This window comes from Panthera leo, chromosome B3 (genome assembly GCF_018350215.1).
Source record: "Panthera leo isolate Ple1 chromosome B3, P.leo_Ple1_pat1.1, whole genome shotgun sequence".
Classification (NCBI taxonomy): Eukaryota; Metazoa; Chordata; class Mammalia; order Carnivora; family Felidae; genus Panthera; species Panthera leo.
In genome coordinates this window covers 131,287,742-131,315,580 of record NC_056684.1, presented here as the reverse complement: position 1 = coordinate 131,315,580, position 27,839 = coordinate 131,287,742, and the positions used below count along the sequence as shown (strand labels likewise).

General features: G+C 40.9%; 1 protein-coding gene, 2 long non-coding RNA genes and 1 pseudogene across 8 annotated transcripts in view; 1 reads left to right on the top strand and 3 right to left on the bottom strand.

Annotated features, from left to right (window-relative positions):
• SPATA7 (spermatogenesis associated 7) overlaps positions 1–783 on the bottom strand; it is a 39,780-nt gene extending 38,997 nt beyond the window's left edge. For all 4 annotated transcript variants that reach the window (XM_042944010.1, XM_042944013.1, XM_042944011.1 and 1 more), the window contains exon 1: positions 663–783. In XM_042944010.1, coding sequence (XP_042799944.1) covers positions 663–681 — 19 coding nt within the window. In that variant the 5' untranslated portion in view covers positions 682–783. The remainder of the gene's footprint in view (positions 1–662) is intronic.
• LOC122223024 lies at positions 784–27,839 on the top strand. Of its 3 annotated transcripts, none has more exons than XR_006203998.1 (3): positions 784–1,052; positions 5,469–5,567; positions 27,170–27,839. It is a non-coding gene; the product is annotated as an uncharacterized LOC122223024 (long non-coding RNA). The 3 variants fall into 3 exon arrangements; XR_006203999.1 differs by lacking the exon at positions 27,170–27,839 and adding an exon at positions 24,807–24,942; XR_006204000.1 differs by lacking the exon at positions 27,170–27,839 and adding an exon at positions 10,000–10,689.
• Positions 1,046–4,807, bottom strand: LOC122223025. The gene is made up of 3 exons (XR_006204001.1): positions 4,726–4,807; positions 4,430–4,589; positions 1,046–1,132 (listed from the first exon to the last, which is right to left on the bottom strand). It is a non-coding gene; the product is annotated as an uncharacterized LOC122223025 (long non-coding RNA).
• Positions 5,445–6,328, bottom strand: LOC122223023 (annotated as a pseudogene).

The following is a 27,839-nucleotide window of genomic DNA, read 5'->3' as shown; positions in this document are numbered from 1 at the left end:
ACACTGACAGTGCACCGCCCTACGCGGGGCTCCATCCCACAAACCGTGAGATCATAACCTGAGCCAAGATCAAGAGACCAACTTAACCAACTAAGCCACCCAGGCGCCCCCATAATCTGCATTTTAACACGATTCCCAGGGGATTCCTATTCACATTAAAGTTAAAGAATCCCTGGGTTATTTGTTTTGTGGGGAGGACGGTGGTTACAGAAGGGAAGATTTCGTATTTAACCGATTACTTAAAATGTGCCAGGAGTTATATATTATCCTCATTTAAACTTCAAGAACTCTATGACATGGACATTTTACTGTCACATTCGAGAGATGAGGAAATTGAGGGTCGTCCTTGCGAAGAGCAAGGGAGCTTGATCTGGGGGACCTAAATTTAGTTCCTCTGCCTCGGGGCCACCGAGGTAAGAAAGGCTGCATGCGCCGAGTTCAAGAGACCGGGCCTCCAGCAGTCAGGGTCACAAATTCTGAGCAGGCAGGACCTCGTCCTCCTGTGCGCGGGTTAACACTGGGGCCAACAGTGGCAAGTCAACAGGGGACCTGGAGCCCCCAGAGCGCGGCCCCGACCCGCGCCCCCGAGCCACGGATCCCGGACCCCAGGCCCGGTTACGCGGCGGCGCGAGGCGGCGGTCGCCCTTGAGAGTTCCCTTTACCTCTCCGGCTGCCATTCATGCTTAGATCCTCTTGCAGCCGCCGTGGGGACACGCCGGACCCCCTTCGGTCCTTCCCCGGGCAGGGTCAGCCCCCGCAGCAGGGGATTGGCGCGCAGGAGCCCGCGCGGGGCGGCAGCCGCTGGAGACCGTCGCTAGGCCCGTTGCTAAGGGCCGGGGCCGCGGCGCCGGGATTGTGACGTCACCGCGCAGGGACGTGCTCTCCCGCCGCCGAGCTCCCGGGGGTACGCGGAGGGAGGGGGAGAGCAGTTGAGGATTGTGGAGTGGGGAACGAGGGGAGGCGGCCTTTACTGGGCGGGGAAAGTGTCCCAAACACCGGTCTGTGGCCCTGGGATCCTGCCAGTCGTCCACAGAGCCGCCTCCTGTCGGGAGGTAAGTCACCAGCACCTGGCAGGTCTTGTCCCTGCGGGAAGAGCGGGAGACAAGGTGGCCTCATCTGGTATCCACGTCCCCTGGGTCCCGGAAAAAAATCAAAAGCAAATGTTGGTTGAGGTCAGGGTAACATTTAGCCAGTTCCCAATAGTTACATTTCAGAGCAGTGAGCGAACATTGGGATTAGTGAAAATCCTGGGGGTGAAAGATACCTATATATTTACCTCTTGATTTTTAACCTCAAGAATCAGTTTGCATTTCCTTTCTGCTTACTGAGCACTACCCCTCTTTCCTCCCCACCCCCAGCCTTTTTCATCTTAAGGCTCCAATATGTTTTTCTTTAGGCTGGAAGAGAGTTGCAGTATGAACAAGGCCTTGATTGATCTGTGGCTTTCTACAATTTGTTTAATGTTGAAGCAGTTACCTAGCTTTGGATCCTTGCAAATAAAATCATCATAGGGCAGGGAACATTCTGTAACCTGGTGCTTCTCCTTAGTGGCACCACTGACGTTTTGGGCTGGGTGCATAATTCCTTGTTGTGGGAGGTGCCCTGTACCTAGTAGGGTGTTAACAGCATCCATGGTCTCTACCCACTAGATGACAGTAGTAACCCACCCACTCCACCTCTGGCTGTGACAAGCCTGTCTCCAGATATTGCCAAATTTCCCAGGGGTAGGTGGCAAAATTGCAACCCCTTTGAGAACCATTGCTGTAATGGAAAAAGTACTGGCTTTGGAGGCAGATACGTGGAACTTTTCTGCCACTTGCCAACTTGATCTTTGGAAACCTCTCTGAGGCACAGGTCCTTCTTTTCTAAAATGTAAAAGATGCTATTAATGTTGTAGTTGCAAGGATTAATATGTCCACTGCCTGGAAAATAAAACGAGGCTTTCAACAAATAATAGTTTTCTCTCTTTGTAAGACCCTATCTCAGAAAAGCTGAGGTATCAGAAAAATTCAGATGTAAGGGAGTAAGTCAGGAATCCTATGACAAGGAAAGGGGAATAAGCCAGAAATTCATTTACAGTAACATCTGAACTCCTGGTTCGCTAAGACTAGGGAAAGGAGAACATTAGATTAAAAATCTGAGGAATGTGGAAGGATGTGTGATGGCTCTGTGGCCCCAACAACAAAGGTCATTTAGAAGGATACATGGGTAGAGAGTCACGTGTTACCCAGAGAACAAAAACTCTCTTGCCTACCTACTCACTGATGTTTGAAATCCCTAAGAACATGAAGCCTTTTATTCCACTACTGGCATCTGGAAAATACCTTGCATATAATAGGTCTCTGGTAAGCATTTGTTAAACTGAATTAGAGCTAAAGCTTAAAGGGCAAACACCCCTGGGAAGATAACACAGTGACTTGATTCACACGAAGGTGATGCCAGCTCCTCTTACGAAAGTACATTTTAGGATATGAAAAGTGGATATTGCTTTTAAATATCTCCAAGATCAGGAGAGGGTTCTAGAGACAGCATTGCTTGGTACCCAACTTCAACTGAAGCCATCCTCATTATTTAAGTATTTTGTTCCAATTCTTTCAAAAATTTACTTTCTCTCTCCAGTTTTAGCAGCAAACATGTTATCCTAAGTTCAATTTAATATGTCCTTGGCTTTCACTCTGTGTGTATAAACAAGAAAGACAGGGTCCTTTCTGGTTGCTATTCCCAGGAGGCAATCCATGATCATAGGCAGGATGCATACAGCTAGTATGGGCTTATGGTAGAGTTAGTTCCCAGAAATACCCCTCCACTGGGAAGAATCACCACCAGGTGCAATGGACTTGGAGAGGGGCCATTCCTAAAGACCTTTTATTGAATATTTAAGTATGAATTTCATATTAAGAAATTATTCCAATGGTATACTTTTTATTGATATCTAGAAATTTATATGTTACATTTTAGAAGGAAAATATTTTTTGGCCCTAATGAATTGGCATGCTTACTTTTACTATTGGGTTTCCCTTTTTGTCTTAGCTGACAGAAAGCATAAATAAAATGTATGCTCAGTTGCAATAATTATTCATAGCCTATTTTTCTATTTACCTCTAATTCCCTTTATTAGGCAGGTGGCTTTTTTATTCCACTCTTGTTTTAATGACTCAATTAAACTTCTGTTTTATTGGAGGAGCTCTAAGCCCTTTGGAACTGGAGATATAAATAAAATAAACTATGTATCACACATACCGTAATATATAGTCTAATACATATAATAGTTTATTTACTGCATTTTATTTTATATTTTAAAAATAATCATTTCTACATCCAGTCTATATATTTATAGATAACCCTTAGTTTCATAATTCAGAGGATTCCTAGAACTCATGTTTGTCTGTTTGGACCTGCTTAACATCATGGTGAAAACTATCCAATAAAAGCAACAAGACGTAAAAGGCCAAGATAATCTTTTTTCCATTCATTGTGTTATCATGAACGTATTTTAATCCTGAAAGTCCCTGAAGGACAAAACAAACAGGAAAAATTTTTTAAAGAAATATATAACAGGGCGGAGTGAAAGAAATACAATTACATGATGTGTGTGCATTTTGTGTTGACCAGTTTCAAAACAAAATCCCTTAGGTTTTGGTGACTGAAGAGCACTTAAGAATGTGAGCCATTGACTAGCTCTTAGTCATTCTCCAATCAAAATACTGCAGCTCCTGATTCATCTAATACTGAAAGAGAAAACAGAACTTGGACCTTGGAGGGGTTAGCATGTTACACAGTAATGGATTAATTTGTTGTTTGTCACTAGAGGGGGCTTTAAGAAAGTTTTTCTTTTTTAGAAAGTTTTTTTTTTCTTTAATGTTTATTTGAGAGAGAGAGAGAGAGACAGTGTGCATGCGCACACACGAGTGGGGTGGGGGGCAGAGAGAGAGAGAGAGAGAGAGAGAGAGAGAGAGAGAATCCCAAGCAGGCTCCATGCTGTCAGCACAGAGCCCCACATGGGGCTCGATCTCACAAACCATGAGATCATGACCTGAGCTGAAATCAGGATTTGGATGCTTAACCAACTGAGCTACCCAGGTGCCCCCAAAAAGTTTTAAGCTGCATACCTGTGAGCAGAGCAGCCAAACTGAGGCAATATTAACCTACAAATCTTACTCAAGGAGTATAAGATGTAACTGAAAAACATTTTTAAAAGTGACCCTTAGGTAGAACTTTTCCAACTATAGCTAGTGACATACATGGTGAATTCTTTTTTGAGCACAGGAAAAAAATTAATGGATTAAAAAAAATCCTCATCATTGTCAATCTAGAGCTTGAGTTTTCTTAATTTTATTGTTAAAAGCAGGAGAGAATGGCATGACCATAATTCTCTATAAAGCAATATGTGCCCAACAGACAGAAGAGAGTGATAGTAGGATATACTGACCCCAAATGACCATTCTGAGTTCTAGTAAGGAATTGAACTTTGATATCTCAGTACAGGCGTAATCTTGCACCCGGTAAGTGGTCACTCTAAGAACTATAGCACCCTCTGGAGTTTGTGCTGCATTTAATGTGCTCCATTGTATACTTTATCTTCATTTTTCCTATAGTGGAGAAGAACACGAAATTATGGCTCTACAGGCAGCTTAGCTGCTTCTTATTACTAACAAAAGAGTCAATCATATAGTGTGGCTCTGAAGTGAAGGCTGCTAGAATTGCAGATATTAGGCCCCTTAATACCTGTCACAGTCTTCCATTGCTCTCGTTTCTCTCCAGCTGTGTTCTTTATATCTTTTCCTCCAATTAAGAGAACAAGTCTCTGTGAATGGAATTTAATCATTCTGTGGTTACTAGGTAACCTGTTGCCATAGCTTAAGAAGAGCATTTTATCTCTTCTCCACTGCCAATCAGTTGCCACAATACATTGGGGCAATGCTTGGCCGAAAGGCATGATAATCTCCGCCTAATGTATTCCCTGTTTACAAGTGGCTTGTTTACAAGTGGCTTCACCGTTAAAAACAAAGCAAAGCAAAGGACATAACCAAGTTGTCAGTCTATCCTGGTCATATTTGTTTCACTTAAAAAGCAGGGTTCGGAGTTTTAACAATTAATGGATTTTGGAAAGTTGCAGTGAAGCTCTTAGAAGTGTGTCTGTGATTCACAAACTACCACACACGAATCAATTAAAACAACAACTAGGTTTTGTTAAGCCACCGATGAAAACCATACTTTATTTGTGCCCTATCTAGTTTTCCTTAGGGATTCAACCTCCTCTCCTGTCATACTTTGTCTTTTAGGGTGTCTGCCTGAAATATACTCCCCAAACACTTTAAATTATTAGGCTGAATGACCCAAAATTGCCCTTTTATAAATCAAAAGTGGTCAAATACAGACAATGCTTTCTTTTCTTTTTAGTTTTATGGCTCTATTAACACAAATATGATATGCACATGAACTGTCTATTCATTTTCTTCACTGCACAGCCTGGCTTCAGGATGGGTGCCCCTGACGGCCAGCGGCACTGCTCTTTCCGCAGCGGCTTTGCGGTTCTTGGAGGAGACGTTGGGAGCAATCTCTGCCCAGTAAGATTTGTTGCACACACGGCACTTCAAGCTCCTTGACCTTGTGGACTAGGAACTTCCGGAAGCCACCGGGCAGCATGTGCTTTGTTTTCCTGTTGCTCCTGTAACCGGTGTTGGGCATCGAGATCTGGCCCTTGAATCTTCTGCCCACCCTATGGTCAATGCCTCTGGGTCTCTGCCAGTTGTGCTTAATTTTGACATACTGGTTTGACTGGTGCCAGATGAACTTCTCAGCCATCTTTTTTTTTTTTTTTTTTTCTTTTTGAGAGAGGGAGAGAGAGTGAAAGAGAGAAAGAGAGAATGCAAGTGGAGAAAGGGCAGAGAGAGAGAGAGAGAGAGAGAGAATCCCAAGCAGGCTCCGTACTGTCAGTGCAGAGCCCAATGTGGGGCTCGAACCCACGAACCACGAGATCATGACCTGAGCCAAACTCTGGCACTTAACTGACTGAACCACCCAGGTGCCCCTCTTGGTTCTCCCTCTCTCCATCTCTCTCTCTCTTTTTTAAAGTTATTTATTTATTTTGAGAGAGGCAGAGACAGCGTGAGTGGGGGAGGGGCAGAGAGAGAGGGAGAGAGAGAATCCCAAACAGGCCAGCACTGTCAGAGGGGAGCCTGATGCGGGGGCTCAAACTTACAAAACTGTGAGATCATGACCTGAGCCAAGATCAAGATTTGGACGCTTAACCAACAGAGCCACCCAGGGGCCCCTTGGTTCTCTTTTTAATGATCTTGGATGTCACCAGAGGTCTGAGGGCAGCCATTCAGGAGTCATTTCCCACAGTGAGGACACAGTCTAGAAATTTTGGTTGTGCTCCAGGCACAGAAAAACTTCCTCTGTGTCATTTATAACATGTGGAGTGGATGTTTATATATGATAAACAGACAAATAAGAGACTGAGTGATTCTCTGAGCCTTCTTAATTTCCTTTTTAAATGAGCCTCACAGGGAACAAATATTTCTTCTTGGACCTCAGAAAATTTGGGGGCTAGAAGGATGCCAGTGATTCCTAAACCAAAATATCCATCTTGTAGAAAAAACTACTGGAGCACAGAGAAGATAAATAATTAGCCTATACAACTCAGCTTTCTGACTCTTGATTTAATGCTCATTCCACTAAATCAAGAAATAGGCAGCTAGACAATTATTTCAGTGGCATTTCATTATGCCTGTTTGCACTTCTATGCACGTGTTACCTAAAATAATGGAAAAATCTTTTTCATGTGCAATCATGGATGTATAAAATGGGAAGGGTAAATGAGACTTTGCTTCAGTCCTTTCTCTTAGGCAGACCTGTATCTAAGCTGTCTAAGATAAGTGTATGTATATTTTAAAGTCATATCTTTTTCTAAAAGGCTAACATATATTATTCTTCCAAAATGAAATAGAGCTCAGTTGAGCCCAGTTTTTCTCCTACCCCAAAGATGATTACTTTGCCGTAATCTAGAAAGACTGTCATTGACATTGAGTTTAGGAACATTTTATTTATTTTTTGTTTTGTTTTATTTTATTTTACTTTACTTTATTTTATTTTATTTTATTTTATTTTATTTTATTTTATTTTATTTTATGTTTATTTATTTATTTTGAGAGAGAGAGCACGCAAGCAGGGGAGAGACAGAGAGAGAGAATCCCAAGCAGGCTCCTGTGCTGTCAGCACAGAGTCCCACACGGAGCTCGATCTCGCAAACCATGAGATCATGACCCGAGTTGAAATCAAGAGTTGGATGCTTAACTGGCTCAGCCCCCTGGTGCCCCAGGAAACTATATTAGAGAATTATTTCTGAGAAGGGGCAGCTTCTCTTTTTCAAGGGTGAAGAAAAGAACAACACTAATAACTTCCTGTAAACTAAAAACTGTCACCTGTTATTTCAGTCCTTAATTTATTAATGAGTTATTCCAACTCATTAATGAGCACCTACTATGCGCAAGACCCACGACTCTTCAGCTCACATTTTCCTTTCGGATTCTACAACACAGAACCATATTCTCTCTAGTTCATTTACAGTGATCCTGGAAGCTGGGCATTTATAGAGATATTGTAAAGTGGCAGGTAACATAGAATAAGTGTTGGAATCCACTTGCTTGTGAATCCTGGCTTTGCTGTTTCCTAGCTGTGTGACCTTGACCAAAGACTCTATTTCTTCATGTGTAAGCTAGCAGAGCATAATAATAGTGTCTACTTTATGTGATTGTTGTGAGTATGATCAGAGGTAATATGAATAAATAGCTTACCAAAGTGCCTGCCTGGCTGCCATAGTTTGGGTTTCCCAGAAGCTGACCCTGGGACAAGGATTCAAGTACCAGTCATTTATTTAGGAGGTCATCCCAGTAAACACCAATAAGGGGGACATAAGTGAGACAGAGAAGGGAAGGAAGCTGTAAAGGGTTCTATCTAGTGCATAACTGGAGCTCAGTCCCTCCAGAGAACTCTGGGAAACAGAACACCACAGAGTTATCCTACCCAAGGGTGGGGAGCTGGGCTGTTTATCCACCACCCTGCTGTCAGACCATGTTTAAGGGCTGCTGGAGGCGGGGTGGGGGGTAATTCCTGAAGGGCAGGTAAAGTGGGCTTCCGTGTTCAGAGAAAGCTCTAGGCAATAAGGTGCAGGCACTCACTGTTGCAGTTGGGATTGGCGAGCAAGGAAGTGGCATTGACAGGGTCCACTTTCCTGGTGACAGTAGCCATTCAACATACATTTACTCCTTGTATTTTTAAACATCATTACCATTAAGTACGCTTTTGGGTTCTTTTCAAATTGCATACGACTGGCACAGAGAAGGCGTTTGTTGTGAACACCTGTTATTTTTGTCTGCCCAGCATCCTTTCTCTTTTCTTCCTTCAGGAAATACATCCCTTGTCCTTTGGGTGATAGTCTCCATTTTTCCTCCTTCTCAGTCCCCTCTTCTCCTGCCCCTCCTTTATCACAGGAAAGGGGAGTGTGACTCTGGCCTGGCCAGAATGTGTCCAGCCAGCTGGCTATGGGGATTGATTCAAAGATGGGCACAGAAACCTAGTCAGCATCCGGTCCTATCAGCATCCTCTCTGGGACCTAGCTTCTACAGCTATTAGCACTGACTCTTTCTGCTGGGTTTGCTGAGCTGGGAGATAGAGGCCTATGCTGCTGACCGCTCTCTTACTCTCTGTGGAAAGCACAGGTACAACAGATAAGGGGAAACAGAGAGAGAGGAGGAGGGGGGAGAGAGAGAAGAGGGAGGAGGACAGAAGGAAACATCCTGAAGACATTATTTGAGCTCCCCCAATACAGCTCTGGTGGAAGCATTTGAACCTGACCTCCCAGTTCTAGGAGCCAATAAATTCTTCACTCTCACATGCAAGGGAAGAATCCTAATGGACACATTTGTAGCATTTCATGCTCTGCAATTCTAGGACATCTTTTAACACCTCCTCTTCCAATGTAAATTCCTAAGTAGTTATAAAAGCTGCTAGCAAGATGGTGGAGGCAGGTATGAACTGGCGGTATCTTTATATTCTGGAATAGCCTTCCTCTCCTTTGAGGTTCTGGCGCTTCATACTTTATTTCTCAGTCACAGCATTGAATAACTTTGGATTACCCCATGAGAAAGTTATCCCCTTTGCCATTCTTTCACTCCTAATTACATCAAGGAGAAAGTCTCAGTGTGATCCTACTATGGCTTTAACACCTGTCATCTTAGCTAATCTTCCATTTTTAACAAAGGCTGAAGTTCAGTTTCAGGCCATAGTATTTGAGGCATCCTTCTTTGTCTTTGTGGTGCTTGCTTATGGCATTTACTACTATTCTTCCAATTATAACTGAGGTATAGTTTTTCTTTTAAAAATATTTAATGTAAAAAGTGAGTAAACTCAAAGGAAAACTACAAAGGAAACAATAGTGTTTACTGGTGTAACAATGTGGCAAAAGACACGTAGGTGACATGTAAAAGACTGGAATTTGGAAATCACCTGCTTAGTATAATGGTATCCGTGCTTCCTCAGAGTAAAAAAAAAAAAAAGAGATTAGGTAGACAAGGTGCCACTCACATTTCACATTTTCCACCCTGCGCTGTCTCCTTAATTCATTCCCTTCTGCCTGGATCACAGGGGCAAGTGAGCAGATGTACAGGCTAACATAGACATGTATGTAACCAGGGAGTGGAATCAGAATTCCCCTTTCTGTAGGCACCCGTGAATCCACCAATGAATGATCCTCTTGGCATCTTCCTCCCTTGGTTTCCAAGAAAGGATGCAACATTCTTCCTGATGACAGAGAAGAGAGGCAGGAAATGGCTTCTTATAAGAAGAGGTGATGATTCCACCAAATGGTGATGACTTCTTTCTTTTTTTTTCCAATCATCTTCACATTTTCTTTTGGGTGGATGTAGTTCACTGAATAATGGCCATCCAAAGAGATCAGGTCCTAATCCCTGGATTCTATAAATGTTATTTTATAAGGAAAAGGGGTATCTGCAGAGGTGGCTAAATGAAGGATCTTGAGATGAGATGGTGATCGTGGATGATGTGAGTGGGTCCTAAATACAATCACAAGTGTCCTTGTAAGAGGGAAGTGGAGGAAGATCCCACAGATGGAAGAGAAGACAATGTGAAGATAGAGGCAGAGATCGGAGCATGTGGTCCACAAGGCAAGAGATCGTCAGCACCACCAGAAGCCAGAAGAAGCAAGGAATGGATTGTCCCCTAGAACCTCCAGAGGGAGTGAGACCCTGCTGCCATCTTGATTTTGGCCCAGTGATACTGATTTCAGACTCCGGCCTCCAGAGCTGTCAGAGAATAAACTTTCATTGTTTTAGACTACCCAGAATTTGTTACAGCAGACCTGGGAAACTAATACAGCGGAATGAAATGTTGTCTCTCAATGACTGTCTCCAAGACAAGCATTTCTCAGAAATAACAATGCAAGTACCCATCTCTTTTTGTTCTGATTTTTTATCTTGATTACAATTCAGGGAGCCCAGGGGAAAAAATCCATCCCACTGAACACTTAATACCATCCTGTTCCAAAAAGGAACATCACCAGGACATCTGGGTGGCTCAGTTGGTTAAGTGTCTGCCTCTCGATTTAGGCTTAGTTGACAATCTCTCATTTGTGAGATTGAGCCCTGCATTGGGCTCTGTGCTGGGCATGGAGCCTGATTCATATTCTCTCTTTCTCTCCCCTGCTCCTCCCCAGTTCACAAGCGTGTGCACGTGCTCTCTCTCTCTAAAAAAGCAAATAAATAAAAATAAATAAGGAACACCACCATTAACTCCTAGCATGGTCATAAAAAAAAAAAAATCTTGCTTTCCAGACAATTGAGAATGTTGTTTTTCATTTATATATAACAAACAAAAGATTCTCTCACAAGTTATACTGAAGGCTACTACTTGGTCCCAATATCTATTTTCCCTTAAATAATAATTGCACTCCCAGGTTTTGGTTGGGCCATATGGAATCAAAACGTTTCTCATCTTCCCTCGCAAGAAGGATTTCCGTGTAACAAAATTCTTGTTAATGTGTACAAATAGAATGCTATGCTCCATTGACTTTTCCAAGTGGCAGTAAAGTTACTTTTAGGAGGATCCATTTACATAGCTTAGTTTGGAGACTATAAAAATCCTAACTATGATTGGTTAGGATTATGTATAACAGTGAATAATAGAAAACACAAAAGTTTAGTATTCTCTTTTGTGAATATCTGACTCCAGGATTAGTGTCTACGGGGTCTATTCCAGGATTGGTACGAATCCCCACAGTGTCAGACACTCGTGCTCCATCTCGCCTGTCACCATACTGAGCATTGCCTCATTCCCAGGACCACGTCATAGTCTGAGATGGCTGTTCCAGGTCCTGCCATTACATTTACATTCTAGTGATGAAAGGAGGAAAGGGAAAAAGAAGGGCACGCTCCCTCCTTTATGGGCACATCCCTAATGTTGCATACATTTTACAAGAGCATGGAAGCATTGTAGAATGAAGACTTTATGAGATCAGAACCTTTGGGCTGTGTGGTCTTGGCTAGTTGTGTGGCCTTGAACAAAGCACATCTCTGAGCCTAGATTTCCTAATATTTTATGTATGTATGTATGTATGTATGTATGTATGTATGTATGTATGTTTATTTTTGAGAAAGAGAGACAGAGCACGAGAGGGGGAGAGGCAGAGAGAGAGAGGGAGATGCAGAATCCGAAGCCAGGCTCCAGGCTCAGAGCTGTCAGCCCAGAGCCCACGTGGGGCTGAACTCATGGACTATGAGATCATGACCTGAGTCGAAGTTGAATGCTTAACTGACTGAGCCACCCAGGCAGCCCTCAGCTTCCTAACATTTAAAATAAGAGAGCCAAAATGCAATAAATGTTGTTTCTAGTACTTTTTCTATGAAAAACTGGGTATTTTAAAGATAGGCTTTTCCTAGTGTTCTAACAAAGGCTAAACCTCTAAACTTTGGGATTATTGTAGGACTTCTGCTATGAAGCTGCTTATGGAAATGGCAGATCTAGTGTCAGTGATTTCACCGATATTTTGTTCTTAGAAAATTATTCATGGTCTTAAATCACATTCAGACTCTCGGATTGTTGACATTACCATCTATAAAAATTGAAGAGTTTCAGGGTGAGGAAGTAAATTACTCTGCTTGGTGCTTCCCTGATGGATTGGACTGAGACATGTTATATCAAACCTATAAGAAATTGATTTCTTTTACCCATTTCCATTAAACATGTTTTTACACATTCCGTATCCCATAGTTCAATGTCTTCCAATGGTTACAGTCTAAACTAGAAATCACAAAAGCCTTCAGGGGGTGGGCAGGTGACATAGATGTATGAGGACAATAGGTGCTTAGTCACTGGTACTGCTACCAGATATAACCACTGCTCAGGTACTTTGCCTTTTCAATGACAGACATAAGCCTTTTCATTCCCAGGCTGTACATCACATGTAAGCACTAAGTGATAACCCATGATCTTTAGGGATTAGTGACCCAATCTGGTGGCTTATTAAGAATCTCCTAGGAAGCTTTGAAAAATATTCTTTGCACTCCCCCAACCTCCAACCTCACCCCAGATTCTGATGAAATTTATTTTCGGTTAAACTTGGGCATTGGTATTGTTTTCCACATCGCCTCTGGTGCTTCTCAGGTGCAGCAGGGTTGAAAAGCACTGGCGATATACTGTTAGAAGCTTATACTACAAGTAAAGTGGGATAATACATTTGCAGGTAGACTCTCATTAAAAAGAGATGCATCCAGGGGTACCTGGGTGGCTCAGATGGTTAAGCATCCAATTTCGGCTCAGGTCACCATCTTGCTGCTCGTGGGTTCGAGCCCCGCATCAGGCTCTGTGCTGACAGCTCAGAGCCTGGAGCCTGCTTCGGATTCTGTGTCTCCTTCTCTCTCTCTGCCACTCTGCCACTTGCTCTCTCTCTCTCTCTCTCAAATAAATAAACACTAAAAAAATTTAAAAGACCCAATTTTTTGCTTGCTTGCTTTCTTTCTTTCTTTCTTTCTTTCTTTTTATTTATTTATTTTGAGAGACAGAGAAAAAGAGGGAGAGAGAGAGAGCCCAGGAGAGGGGCAGAGAGAGAGGGAGAGAGAGAGAATCCCAAGCAGGCTCTGTGCTGTCACTACAGAGCCCCACTCGGGGCTCGATCTCCATGACCCAAGCCAAAATCAAGAGTTGGATGCCTAACCAAGTGAGCTACCCAGGCACTCCTATGCTTCTTTTCTGATCTCAACAAGCTGATCCTGAAATTTATACGGGGAAGGGAATGAGCTGGAATAGTTAAAACGGTTTTGTAAAATGAAAACAAAGTTGGGAGGTCTCATGTTACCTTATTTCATGACTTACTATAAGGCCACAGTAGTCAAGACAAAATGGTGTTGGTGAAAGTTTAGAACACAGATAAATGCAACAGGAGAGAGTCCAGAAATAGACTCATCCAAACACAATCACTGCCTTTTTTTGTAAAGTTGCAAAGGCAATTCAATGTAGAAAGAATTGCCCCTTCAACAAATGGTGCTGGAACAACTGAATGTCCATCTGTAAAAAAAACTGAACTAGACATTTATCTCATACCTTTTACAAAAATTAATTCAAAATGAATTCTAGACTTAAGTGTAAAACTCAAAGCTAGAAAACTTCTAGGAGAAAACTTGCCTGATTTGACAAAGCATGACACCAAGAGCCTGGCCCATAAAAGAAAAAATTTTGATGAATTCCAATTTGTTAAAATTAAAAATACTTGGTCTGTAAAAGACACTTTTAGGACAATGAAAAGATAAGCCATAGACTTGGAAAAAATATTTTCAAATCACATATCTGATAATGTTCTTAGCTATGGAATATATAAAGAACTCCTAAAACTAAGTAATAAGAAAACAAACAACCTGATTTTTCTAGATGGGCAAAAGTTCTGACTATACACCTTACCAAAGAATACGTAAGGATGACTCACTTCTATTTGAATGGGGAAAATAGTAATTTTACTCTGAGGAAATCTTTTGGATACCCCTTCACCAAGTGATCACCAGTAGTAAGTCATGTTAATACCATGTACCTCCTGAAATAATGCAATTCATGCTATATTTTTCCTTGAATCTATAACTTTGGTCCAATCAGGAGAAAACATAGACAAACTAAAATTGAGAGAGACATTCTAGAAAGATATATTACAACTACTCTTCCAAAGTGGTGAGGTCATAAACTGCAAGGAAAACAAGGTAAATGTGTTGGACTCAAGGTAACTAAGGAGACATGATAACTAAATGGAAGGATCTACATGTGGCTCCTGGGATTGGATCCTGGAACAGAGAAAGGACATTAGTGAAAAAAAACAGAGAAATTCTAATACAGTCTGCCATTTAGCTATTCTGTACCGATGTTAATTTCTTAGTTTTGATAATTAAATGATAGCCATGCAAATCGTTGACGTTGAGGGGAAGTTGGGGAAAGGGTAGATGGGAATTCTTGCAACTCTTCTCTAAGTTGAAGATTATTTCCAAATAAAAAATGAAAAAAAAAAAAACACTTTACTCAGGTTAGTAGGTTTTATCCCAGTTCAAAGATGAAAATACTGAGGCACAAAGTGATTAAGTGACTTTCCATAATTTTAATGAGTGTCATATCTAGTGTTTCAACTCTGGTCTGTCTAACTGTAAAGCATGTCTTTTTTCATTACCCAACTATCTTTTAAATCATGTTTCCCCAATTTTCAAGCTTATAGGACTATCTTTTTTGCTTTTAATTCCAAAGTAGAGGTGAATCTTTGTATTCCCAGCACCTAACAAGATGATTTCTTTAGGGAATGTGTCCAATAAACATTTGTTGGTTGGGATAGCATTTCTCTTCTCAAAAGTGTGAGTTATCAGGGCACCTGGGTGGCTTAATTGGTGAAGCATCCAGCTCTTGATTTCAGCTCAGGTTATGATCTCAGGGTTGAGAGAACAAGCCCCGTGTCAGGCTCTGTGCTGGGCATAGGGCCTGCTTAAGATTCTCTCTATCCTTCTCCCTCTGCCCCTTCCCCACCGTGGCACATACTTTTGCTCTCTCCAAAAAAAAAAAAAAGAATGTAAGTTCTTCACTATCTTCATAGAGACTTTTCCAAAGTCACATCAACATGCTTGTGTGTAATGACCCAATGTGTTTTCCTTCATCTTTTCCCAGCAAGCAGGTGGGGAGGCTAAAGGAAAGGTGATCAGAAAGGCAGTCAGAGCTAACACATTCAGAGTGAGCCTCATCCATTCTTTCCCTGGGCTCTTGCATACTCTATATAAGTCACAGTATGCTAATTGCTATAACAAACCTCCCCCACCTCCTGCCCACATTTCAGCAGCCTGATACTATAGATGTTTATATTTTCTTTTCATAAATTCCAGTCCATGAGAGTATTGGTATTGCTAAGCTTAGCTTCACATAATCATTCAAGGATCTGGCTATGGAGGCTCCATCATTCTTTAAACATGGCTGCATGGGTACTTGGGCATGGATATCCAGCTGGCAGATGAGGGAAGAAAGAGGAGAATTACCATGGAAATTTTAATGCACCAGGTGCAGAGGTGGCCCACATCACCTCTGCTTACATTCCACTAGCTCTACTCTCAAGGGAGGCTGAGAAGTAGAGTCTAGCCTTGTGCATGAGAAGAAGAGGCTATGGGTTTGGTTGTACACATGCCTGTCGATGCCCGAACATGAAGTCATTTGTATGGACGGGCTGGACTCAGCACTCAGAATCCCAGCAGCAACTACTAAAAGCAGACTCCAACCAATCCCTCCACCTCAGCATTGGTTGGAGAAAATCTCCCACTTCTTTGCTCTCTGTTGTGTCCTCTTCTCCTGTGCCTTGTGCATGAGCAGTTCCTGACAACAAATGCACGGGAACAAGTGGACATAAAAGAGAACAAAGCTGCCCTTGTTCCTCTAAACCCCAGCTGTCAGGGCACATCTCTAATACTTCAAGTACTGATTCCAAGTGTTTCTTGGAAGTGATCTCTTTAAATCAAACCAAGCCAGAATGCACTTAACATTCATCATCTCCTGCTTTTATGTAGCTCGATAGTGTGAGGTCTGTGGCATCTTGTCAGGCCCTTTGTTGTTGAGCAAGAACACATTTGTTTGAAAACAAAAAAAAAGATGGCACATCAGAAAGAAGAGCCTGATTCTACTGCAGCAAATACAATAGGCCCACTCTTCTTCCTGAGAATGGGCTGCCATTGTAGGCCCAAGTGTTCTCGCCCATGGCCATTGTCTCTCCTACAGAGAGGCTAGTCTTACAGTGAGCTAGGCCCCAATGGAGGGCTTGTCATATCTAAGAGCCTGGAAAAATTATAGGCATTGATCAAAATAAACATTTTCTTGCTGTATCTGAGGGAGACAATTCCTTTTTCAGGGAACTGGATCTTTATCCACCCATTAAGTAGATGATTTGGATAACTTACTTTATCTCTCTTTCTCAATCCCTTCACCTATAAAGTGATATATGAATATTACCATATAAGGCCATTGTACAGAACAACTTAGATGATCTTTATAAAACACTTACAAAAGTGTCTGGCACTTTATGAACACTCAGTAATTATGAACAGTTTTTATTATTACTGCTGTTGTTTTGTTAGTAGTGGCATTGGAGATATTTTAAAAATACAGAGGCAAGAAGGGTAATTAGAACACTACTTTAGTAATCTAATAATGAAGTAATAAAATTAGATGTAAAGTTTCAGTGGTGACATAAGATAATAAAGATGTATTGTTTGAATATAAAAAAAAATATTTTCTTAACTTGCCCAAAGCACCTGAAATACTTAGTCATTACGAGCATGTAGTCTAGCTTCATGTATCAGATGAGGTTTGTATAAATTTTACAATGTAAATGTACACATCTTTCCAGCTGTTATTTTTGAGAATATTTCATCTACAGAAAGTGTTGAATTACAGCTTGTCATATATTGACACAAAGCAAATTGAAGACCTATGTGAAATATATAATGCACATTATATGATTTCTTTGCAAGAGTGGTTACATGGAGTCTAGATCCTAGACCATTGTGAATGCACATGAACACCAACATTTGTACCTGTCGACCCCAAGTGCTGGCCCTTTGACCACAACCAATCAGAATTTAGTGACTTTTGAGTCCTGAGCTTTTGCCCACACCATATGCTAGCTCTCAGAACTCAATAACTAATTGAGTTCTACTAAGCTAGAATAGTAGTAGTTGAGAAGCACCATTTTAAACCAACATTGAACTGGGGCACCTGGGTGGCTCAGTTGGTTAAGCATCTGATTCCTGATTCCGGCTAAGATCATGATCTCATGTTCATGGAATTGAGCCCAATATGGGCTCTGTGCTGACAGCGTTGAGCCTGCTTGGGATTCTCTCTCTCTCCCCCTCTTTCTCTGCCCCTCCCCTGCTCTCTCCCTCTCTATCTGTCTCTCAAAATAAATAAAAAAAACATTAAAAAAACCCCAACAACATTGAACCATAAAAAACTTGAAGTATCCGTGTTTAGTGATTGATAGCAATAATGCTAATGATGATATATTCTTTAAAATATTTTTAATTGTAATATTTGTGTATGTATGTATTAAGTTCTTAGTTTAATTCCAGTTAGTTAACATACAGTGTAATATTAGTTTCAGGTATAAAATATAGTGATTCAACACTTCCATATATCGCCCTGTGTTCATCATAACAAATGAACTCCTTGATCCCCTATCACTTTTTTCATTCATCCTCTCATCCTCCTCCCCTCTGGTCACCATCAATTTGTTCTCTAGAATTAAGATTCTGGTTCTAGGTTTGTGAGTGTATTTCTCTCTCCCTCTTTCTAATCTCTCTCTCCTATTTTTCCCCCCTTCACTCGTTTGTTTTGTTTCTTAAATTTCCCTTATGAGTGAAAGCATATGGTATTTGTCTTTCTCTGACTGACTTCTTTTGCTTAGCATTATACTCTCTGGCTCCACCCATGTCATTGCAAATGGCAAGATTTCATTCTTTTTTATGCCTGCATAATTTTCCATTGTATATATGCACCACATCTTCTTTAGCCATTCGCCGATCGATGGACACTTGGGTTGCTTCCATATCTTGGCTGTTGTAAATAATGCTGTTATAAGCAACAGGGGTACATGTATCCCTTCAAATTAGTGTTCTTGTATTCTTTGTGTAAATATCCAGTAATATGATTGCTGGATCATAAGGTAGTTCTATTTTTAACTTTTTGAGGAACTTCCAAACAGTTTTCCACGGTGACTGCACCAGTTTGCATTCCCACCAACAGTGCATGAGGGTTCCTTTTTCTCCGCACTCTTGCTAACACCTGTTGTTTCGTGTGTCTTTGATTTTGGCTATTCTGACAGGTATGAGGTGATATCTCATTGCAGTTTTGATTTGTATTTCCCTGATAATGAGCGATGTTGAGCATCTTTTAGTGTGTCTGTTGGCTATCTGTATGTCTTCTTTGGAGAAATGTCTGTTCATGTCTTCTGCCATTTTTAAATTGGATTATTTGGGATTTTGGGGGGGTGTCAGATTTTCTAAGTTCTTTATCTATTTTGGACACTAACCCTTTATCAGATATGTCATTTGCAAATATCTTCCCTGATTCAGTAGGTTGCCTTTTAGTTTTGTTGATTGTTTCTGATAACAATCTTGATGAAGTGTAAAGACACTCTAAAATGTCAAATAGCTAGAGATGAAATGTCGAAGCTGTAAGATACTATAATATTTAAGATTGTATAGAAAGGTTCAAAAGCAGAACTATGAAAGGGAACAATTCATCTCACTTGTGCCCTGGAACTGAGTGTCTTTCTATCCCTGGAGCCCACTCTGTTTCTCTGGGCTCTTGGCTCCAAGCCTGGTCAGGCTGGGTAGAGGGAGGGCCTACCAGGTAGGTGTATGACCAGTCTGAGGCTAATTGCTTTCTAGCTTCCAGGCCACTATAAAATGGTACAAGGAGTAGGACCATCTTGTCCACAATGAGAAGGTTTTACCCCTCCCAGTCAAGTAGTCAGGCAGATAGGGAGGAGCATGGACAGTATTCTTTGAGCATTTACTCTACGGGAAATACCATATTAAGTGCCAAGGGAATGATACAAAGTTGTGGTGGTAGGGGTGGGTGGAGGAAGACAAGGGCCTGACCTTAGAAATCAGATGTGACTTGAATGATTTTTATGTGAGTGTGGTCTCTCTGCAACTCACATCCCTGCCTTAGGGTAACTGTACGTTCCTGAAGGACAGGAATCCCGCTGAATGACAGCATGCTATAGGGGAAAAAAAACTTTGTCAGTTTGACCTGCTCTGATTCTGCTCTTATTTAACCCCTTCTGAGCCCCATATTTTTCCTGTATAAAATGAGCATAAACACGAGTGCCTGGGTGGCTCAGTCGGTTAAGTGTCTGACTTCGGCTCGGGTCATGGTCTCGTGGTTTGTGGGTTCGAGCCCTGCATCGGGCTCTGTGCTGACAGTTCAGAGCCTGGAGCCTGCTTCAGATTCTCTGTCTCCCTCCCTCTCTGCCTCTCCTCTGCTAGCACTGTCTTTCTGTCTCTCAAAAATAAATAAACATTAAAAAAATTTAGAAAAATAAAATGAGTATAAACAGTGATCTAAAAGGGTTGTTTTCATGCACATTAGAGACTCCCAGTTAACCTCTCTTCCCTTTGGATCTTGCTTATAATAGATGCTTGGTAGAGAAATTAATTAGGGACATTTTGTAGAATTATAGAGTTTTTTGTTTTTTTTTTTTTAGTTTTTATTTAAATTCCAGTTAGTTAACATTCAGTGTAATCTTAATTTCAGGTGTACAATTTAGTGATTCAATACTTCCAAATAACACCTAGTGCTTATCACGACAAGTGTCCTCCTTAATCCCCACCATCTATTTAACCCATCCCCACACCCTCCTCCCCTCTGGTAACCATCAGTTTGTTCTCTATAGTTAAGAGTCTGTTTCTTGATTTCTCTGTCTCTTTTTTTCCCATGATTGTTTGTTTTGTTTCTTCAATTCTGCATGTGAGTGAAATCATATAGTATTTGTCTTTCACTGACTGAACTTGTTTCACTTAGCATAATACTCTCTAGCTCTATCCACTTCATTGCAAATGGCAATATCTCATTCTTTTTTATGGCTGAGTAATATTCCATTGTGGATATGTACCATGTCTTCTTTATCCATTCTTTTGTTGATGGACATTTGGGCTCTTTCCATAATTTGGCTATTGTTGATAATGCTGCTATAAACATCAGGGTGCACGTATCCCTTTGAATTCCAAAGAAGACATCCAGATGGCCAACAGACACATGAAAAGATGCTCAACATCACTCATCATCTGGGAAATACAAGTCAAAACAACAGTGAGACATCACTTCACACTTGTCAGAATGGCTAAAATTAACAACACAGGAAACATCAGGTGTTGGTGAGGATGTGGAGAAAGGGGAACCCTCATGCACTGTTGGTGAGAATGCAAACTAGTGTCGCCACTGTGGGGAACAGTATGGAGGTTTTCCAAAAAGTTAAAAATAGAACTGCTCTACGATCTAGCAATTGCACTACTGGAATTATAGAATGTTAAAACTGGAAGAGCCTTTCAAAATCATGTAGCTCAGCTATCTTATTCAATTTAATTATAATTCTCCTTTTCTTAGATTTATGAATTGATGGGAGAAGAGCTGCTCCCATCAAAACATAATGACATCTTTTCTACTAGATAGAAAAAGATAAAAAAGAACGAGATACCAAATATTGGTGAGGGTGTAGAGAAACTTTATGCACATCTTTAACAAGCATGTATATAGATTGGCTCAACTTTTCCAGGGTGCTCAACTTTTCTGGATGATAGGACCCACAAACTTAAATATATATGCTGTTTGGTGTAGCAATCTCACATCTAGGAATTTATCCTGTGGAAGTAATTGACCAATTAAACAAAGATATGTTCGTAAAAGAATCTTCACTGTAGTGTTGTTCGTAATAGTGAGATGCTAGAAACACTCTTAATATTCCTAAATAGGGGCTTAGTTAAAAAAATGATGATACACCTATTTGATAGAGTGTATCACAATTCTATATTAATTTGTATGGAAAGATTTTCGCAACGAAGTGAATAGGAAAAGCAGGTCCCAGAGCATCATGCAGGGTAGCACTTCATTTTATGTACATTTATGAAAGTGCACAAAGAGACGGGAAGATGGTCACCATGGTCACGACAGTTGCTTCTGCATCATTTAGGCTAATTTTTACTCTCTTCTTTATAGCGTTCTAAAATGCATGGGTTGTCTACCTGAGCATGTACTGATGTTATTATCAGAAGAAAATCACAAAGCTATTTTCATTTAGAAATAAGGTAGAAAAATAAAGACCTCTCAGGTCTTTCAGGGAAATAAAGACCATATTTCCCATTTAAAAAAATGTTTACTTATTTATTTTTGAGAGAGCAAGTGAGTGCACAAGTGGGGGAGGGACAAAGAGAGGGAGAGAGAGAGAATCCCAAGGAGGATCCACGCTGTCAGTGCATAGCCTGATGCAGGGCTTGAACACAGGAACGGTGAGATCATGACCTGAGCTGAAATCAAGAGTTAGACACTTAACTGACTGAGACTCCCAGGCGCCCCCTGTATTTCCCATTTTGATAATGGTACTTGGGTGGTGTCACTGTGCAGAATCTATTATTTTGTATTTGTTTGTGTGTTTATTTTAAAGTTTATTTTGTTTATTTTGAGAGGGAGAGAGAGAGAGAGCAAGCAGGGGAGGGGCAGAGAGAGAGGGGGAGAGAGGGAATCCCAAGCAGGCTCTGAGCTGTCAGTGCAGAGCCCGATGTGGGGCTTGACCTCATGAACTGTGAGATCACAACCTGAGCTGATATCAAGAGTTGGACACTTAATCGACTGAGCCACCCAGGTGCCCCTCTTTTTATCGTTTAATCTGACTGCCAAACCAGTTGTGTTCATGGTCATAACTATAGAAAGCCCATACTCCCATTATTTTCTCATGTTCTCCATATCCCCTTTTGGATGTTTTGGGAGTTACTACAGGTCTCTTTTTGAAATGAGGCAGTGAATATATAAATATGTAAATAAATAATAAAGATTATTCCTGTCTTTAGCTAGTTGTAAAGCTCACACCATCATAAACCATTTCTTCCCTAAATAAAAGCAAATGGTTAGCCATTCTATAGTGTAAAGCTGTCCTTAAATGACAACCAAACAAAACAGATTTCCTGTCTTGTGATAAAAGAATGTTAAGGACTACCGGGCAAGATGTAGGACGCGTACTGAGTACTGGTTGCCATGGTTTTGGCTGAGGATGGGCTATTTAAGCTTATCCTTAATTTGGTTAGGCATGAGTCTCAGCTTTGCAGGGTTAAAAATGGTGCAGAAAGCATGGCTGTTTTTAGACTGAATGAGAGTTTGGCTATAGTAACAGCTAAAAATAGAAGGCCCTCTCTTTAATTAACCCTTTACCTACCAAATTGGATAAAAAAAAAATTGCAGTATATTCTCTTTAGAAAATACAGCTGGAATGACAGAGAAAGCTGTTATCTAATTATATAGCATTTTTGAACAAACATCCTGACATTAAAGAAAAAACACTCTGCTATATATAAATATGTATATGTATATGTATATGTATATGTATATGTATATGTATATGAAAAAGGCCTGTTTCAAGCTTTAAAAATCAGCTAGTCAGTTCCCATGGCAGCTTTACTCTGTCGAAGGATTCCAGATCATAACCAATGTAACATTTTTAGCAGCTAATTTCTTCTTCCATTTGCAAATAGCACTTGGGAGTAAACAGACAGTGGACTTTTAGCCTTGGTTCTGCTGCCCATATGATTTCGTGTGACATGCTGTGCATTATTTAAAAAATGCAGATGGCCTCTGTATCAAGGACTTTGACACTGAAAATAGAAGAATCTATAAAAGCTAGATAAATAAGCATATGCTAGTTTCCACTCGGGATTTCCAACCCCTCTTTTTGGAAACTGTGGAAACTCTTTGCTGGGCACATCGTGGTTTGGAAAGTCCATTCAAACCAGAATCAGAAAACAAAAAGTCCAGGTCTAGTCCTGCCCCTGATTGCATCTGAGATCTTGGGCAAGTCATTTAATCTGCTTGGGTCTCACTTTTCTTTTCTTTTTCTTAATGTTTATTTATTTTTAAGAGAGGGAGAGAAAAAGAGAGGGAGAGAGAGGGAATGAGTGAGGGAGGGGCACAGAGAAAGGGAGACACAGAATCTGAAGCAGGCTCCAGGCTCCAAGCTGTCAGTACAGAGCCTGACGCAGGGCTTGAACTCAGAACTGCAAGATCATGACCTGAGCCGAAGTGGGACGCTTAACCAACTGAGCCACCCAGGTGGCCCTCTCACTTTTCTTTTTATAAACTCTTCAGTTTGAAGATGAGTTGTCCACTTCAACATGTTTTATTATTTCTTAGGGCGCCTGAGTGGCTTAGCTGGTTAAGTGCCGACTCTTCTTTTTCCGCTCAGGTTGTGATCTTGCGTTTTGTGGGTTCAAGCCCCGCATCAGGCTCCATGCTGATAGCAAGAAGTCTGCTTGGGATTCTGTCTGTCTCTTCCTCTCTCTCTCTGCCCCTCCCCTGCTCATGCTCTCTCTCCCTCAAAATAGGTAAATAAACAAAATTTTTGAAAAAATTTTTATTATTTCTTGTTTTTAAATAGTTGAATGATTTCTTCACATAAAACTCATGTGGAAGCCCATTATGGAAACAGAAAATGAGCTGGTCTGCTTGCTAAAGTTGGCCCAGGGACATCTGGGTGGCTCAGTCGGTTAAGCATCTGACTTCAGCTCAGGTCACGATCTCACGGTTTGTGAGTTTGAGCCCCACATCAGGCTCTGTGCTGACAGCTCAGAGTCTGCTTGGGATTCTCTGTCTCCCTCTCTCTCTCTCTCTCTGCCCCTCCCCTGTTTACGCTGTGTCTCTCGGTCTCAAAAATAAATAAACAATAAAAAATAAATAAATAAGGTTGGCCCAGGTTTGGGGAGAGTCCTGAGTATTTCTCTCTGGGTCTTTATCCAACCAATTCCTGGGCACCTTTGACATATTGAGTAGGATGCCCCAGGGCTCCTCAATGGCACGACTTGAGGACCATCGGGTTAGGTAAAATTTCATGTTTCATTCAGCTTTAGAAGTTAGTCTGTAGTGCTGAGAAATCTCAAAAAAATAATGCCCTAATAATTTTTTAGAAGGTTGGAGTCCCCATATTATACCAACAAAAATAAAGGATAGCAACTTCCAAAAGATAGTAATTAGTATTTTCAACATTATGGGTTAGAAAAACTGTTGTCTTGGGGGTGCCTGGCTGGCCTAGCGGGTAGAACATGTGACTCTTGATCTCAGGGTCATAAGCTGAAGCCCCACCTTGGGCATGGAGCTTAAGGAAAAAAGAAACAAAACCTGTTTTCTTGATTTTCCTAACACATGACATCAAGGGATACTGATGTGAGTCTTCTTCACTGCCTATTTGTTATGAGACCTCACAATAAAATGATTTACTTCTTGATGCATCCCCTTTGCTATTTTGTCTGTTTACAAATGTCTCCCCATTAACTCATTATCTTGTGATGAACATTTTTTTTTTTTTTTTTTGGTATTCTTTTTGGATTTTCTTATGGCGTGAGATAGGCCATGAGCTCCATTATTCTGAATAACAGAATGCTGCTTATAAGGATCTCTTGTTTATTGTGAGTGTTAATAATCCAGCCTCCCCCTGTATTTACACAGAACTGTTCTGCTTTTATTTACAGAGGAAGTTGCAACAGGGAGAAGAGCTCTGGTTGGATCAATGACTTGTGGGCTCACAGGGAGAAAGCTGGAGAAACAGATTCTGTTTATTTTTTTTTAATTTTTTTTTAATTTTTAATGTTTATTTATTTTTTGAGAGAGACAGAGACAGAGCAGGAGCAGGGGAGGGGCACAGAGAGGGGGAGACAGAATCCGAAACAGGCTCCAGGCTCTGAGCTGTCAGCACAGAGCCTGACGCGGGGCTCGAACTCACAAACCGTGAGATCATGACCTGAGCCGAAGTCGGACGCCCAACCGACTGAGCCACCCAGGCGCCCCAACAGATTCTGTTTAAAACCCGACCATTCATTATTCTGTGTGTTTTGGGCACGGGGCTACTGACGGGAAGTAGCAATAGAACGAAGAAGAAAGCACATCTTCTCAGATTTTCTTCATTATTTCCAACAAGACTCAACAGGATCAACAACGAAGGCTCTCTCTGATTCTTGCCTCAATTTCATGTCTCTGAGAGCTGTGATCTGCGTAGGAATGAAGTGTGGTTGTCATCTGCAGCTGGAATCGTGAGCGCTTCTGGGTGCTGTGTTCCAGAGATAAACTAAAGCTGAGCAAAAATACTATGACTTAATACTATGATCCTTATGGAACAAAATATTGTGTACATCCCCAGATGATTAAAACTAACATTTATACTGTGCTTTCCAAGCCACTACAGTGGTTATAAATAGTTTCTCTACAAACTATTTATAGAGAAATCACATCAACCACCCACCACTTGTTAAAATGGAGCAAGTATTTTCACACAAAGGCAACTTTACAAAACAGCAGGGGAATTGGTAATGGAAGGAACAGATAGGCTGGAAATGACAGGCGGGAGACTTAACTGATTTCTTCCTTTTCTATTTTTAACCTTTAATGTGTAATATATATTCAGAGAAATGCACATAAGTGTCAGCCAGCTGAGGTTTCACTAACTTAACATACTTGCGTAGCTGGCAGCAGATCAGGAAGTGGAGTATTACAAACCCCCCGAGTCTTCAGGTCACTGTCCTTCCAAGGTTACCTGGCGTCTTGTCTGCTAACTGCACAGATTAGTTTAGTTTGTTCTTAGCTTTTATAGAAATCGAATGCTACTGCATGTTTTTTGTGGCTGGTTTCTTAGATTTAATTTTATGTTTGTGAGACTCATCCATGCTGTTTGCTCATTCTGCTACACAGTGTCAAGATGTGCAACCATAACACAATTTATTGATCCATTCCAGTGTTGATGGGCCTTTTGGTAGTCTTTGCTTTTTGACCACTACAAATTGTGCTTCTCATGAACATCCTTGATCATATTTTTTGGGCATATGTTTAGGAGTGAAATTGCTGTCATAGAATAAGCACATTTCCATGTTAATAGGTTCTGCCAGATAGTTTTCCAAATGGTTGTGCTAATTTACACTCTCAACAGTAGTGGAGGAGAATCCTGGTTGCTGTATATACTTTCCAACGTTTGTTATTTTCTAGTGGGTGAGTAATGCTATCACTTTATGCTTTCAATTTGCTTTTCCTTGGTGACAAAGTTGAGCACCTTTTTATATGTGTGTCGGTTATTTCTTTTTGAAAGTGATCTCTACTCCCATCACGGGGCTTGAACCCACAACCCCAAGACCAAGGGTCACATGCTCCACCAACTGAGTCAGCCAGGCGCCCCATATGTGTATTGGTTATTTAGAGAGCTTCTTTTGTGAAATGTGCCTATTCAGGGTTTTTGCCCAATTTTCTGTTGGTTGTTTATCTTTTTCTAGATGTTCTATATATATACTGGATAATGTCTTCATTTTCTTATGTACAATGTGATTTTTAAGTGTTTAGGTTTATGGTAGGTATGTTCTTCATGTTTTCACTACTCTGTTTATGCAGAATATGCATCAATATGCATCTTAGATCCCTGTATATTCAGGCCTGAAAAACTTCTAACAGCACTTAGGTGAAAAAAGTAACCTTATTCCAAAGTTGAAAGTATTGCATGCAGTCAGCTACCATAAAATGCATCATTATTATTTAATGACATTTTACATTCATGATCAATTTTTTTATTTTTAGCTTTTTCATATTGCTTGATTCGTTGCTTAAAATGAATATGAAGATAAGAAAGACAACCCTCCCTCCTCAAATGTGAGGGGATAATGATCTTGCTTTGAATTTGTTAAAACAGACCATGATATCTTATTTGGGGAAGTTATCTCTGGTGAAGTTCATAAAAATATTAAAAATTCTGGTCTGGGTTTCAGTTTTGCAACCTACTAGTGTTTCTTACATTAGTCAAAATAACCTTGAAATCATCATTTATTTGGAAGGACGTTTGCCATTTTTGTCTGTCCAGGATCCTTTTGGCGACAGTGCCCAGTATCTTTTTGGAGAGCCTCCTTGATCACAGTTGGTCTGCATGTGTTGAGCCCACTATCAGCTTCAGCAGAGGGCAGGTACCACTGACTCAGACCTGATCAGATGAGCACCACATTCCTCAGGGCATAGCCATTGGTTCAAGAATGACTGTGTGATCCATCCGTATCAATGACATATAATGAGATCAGTTCTGAGACTACACAGGGAAAGGAAGCCTCTTCCATGCTGGACTTGACTTCAGGAGGATGTGAAGTAGAGCTGCTGTGACCTTCTTACAACCTTGAGAAGACACTCTGTTGAAAACAGAGCCAGACCAGAAGAAGCAAAGTTAAGAGATAGAGAGAAATGGAATTGAAATAACATTTTGAGCTCCTGGATCAAGCCATGACTGAAGCTAGTAGTATCTGGACTTTTCAGTAACATGAGCCAGTAAATTCCTTGTCTGCTTAAGATGGGTTGGATTATTTTTTTCTGATGCTTGAGACCCATAGAGCCTTCACTAGTGCAAATATCTGGCCTAGATGGGGTTTCCAACCTTACATGAACTATAGAAAAGTAAGGTAAGTATAGGGTTTTAAGCAAAGCCTCTTCTCTGAAAGGAAAGTACTGTTTCTTTCTTTTAAAAAAAATTTTTTAATGTTTATTTA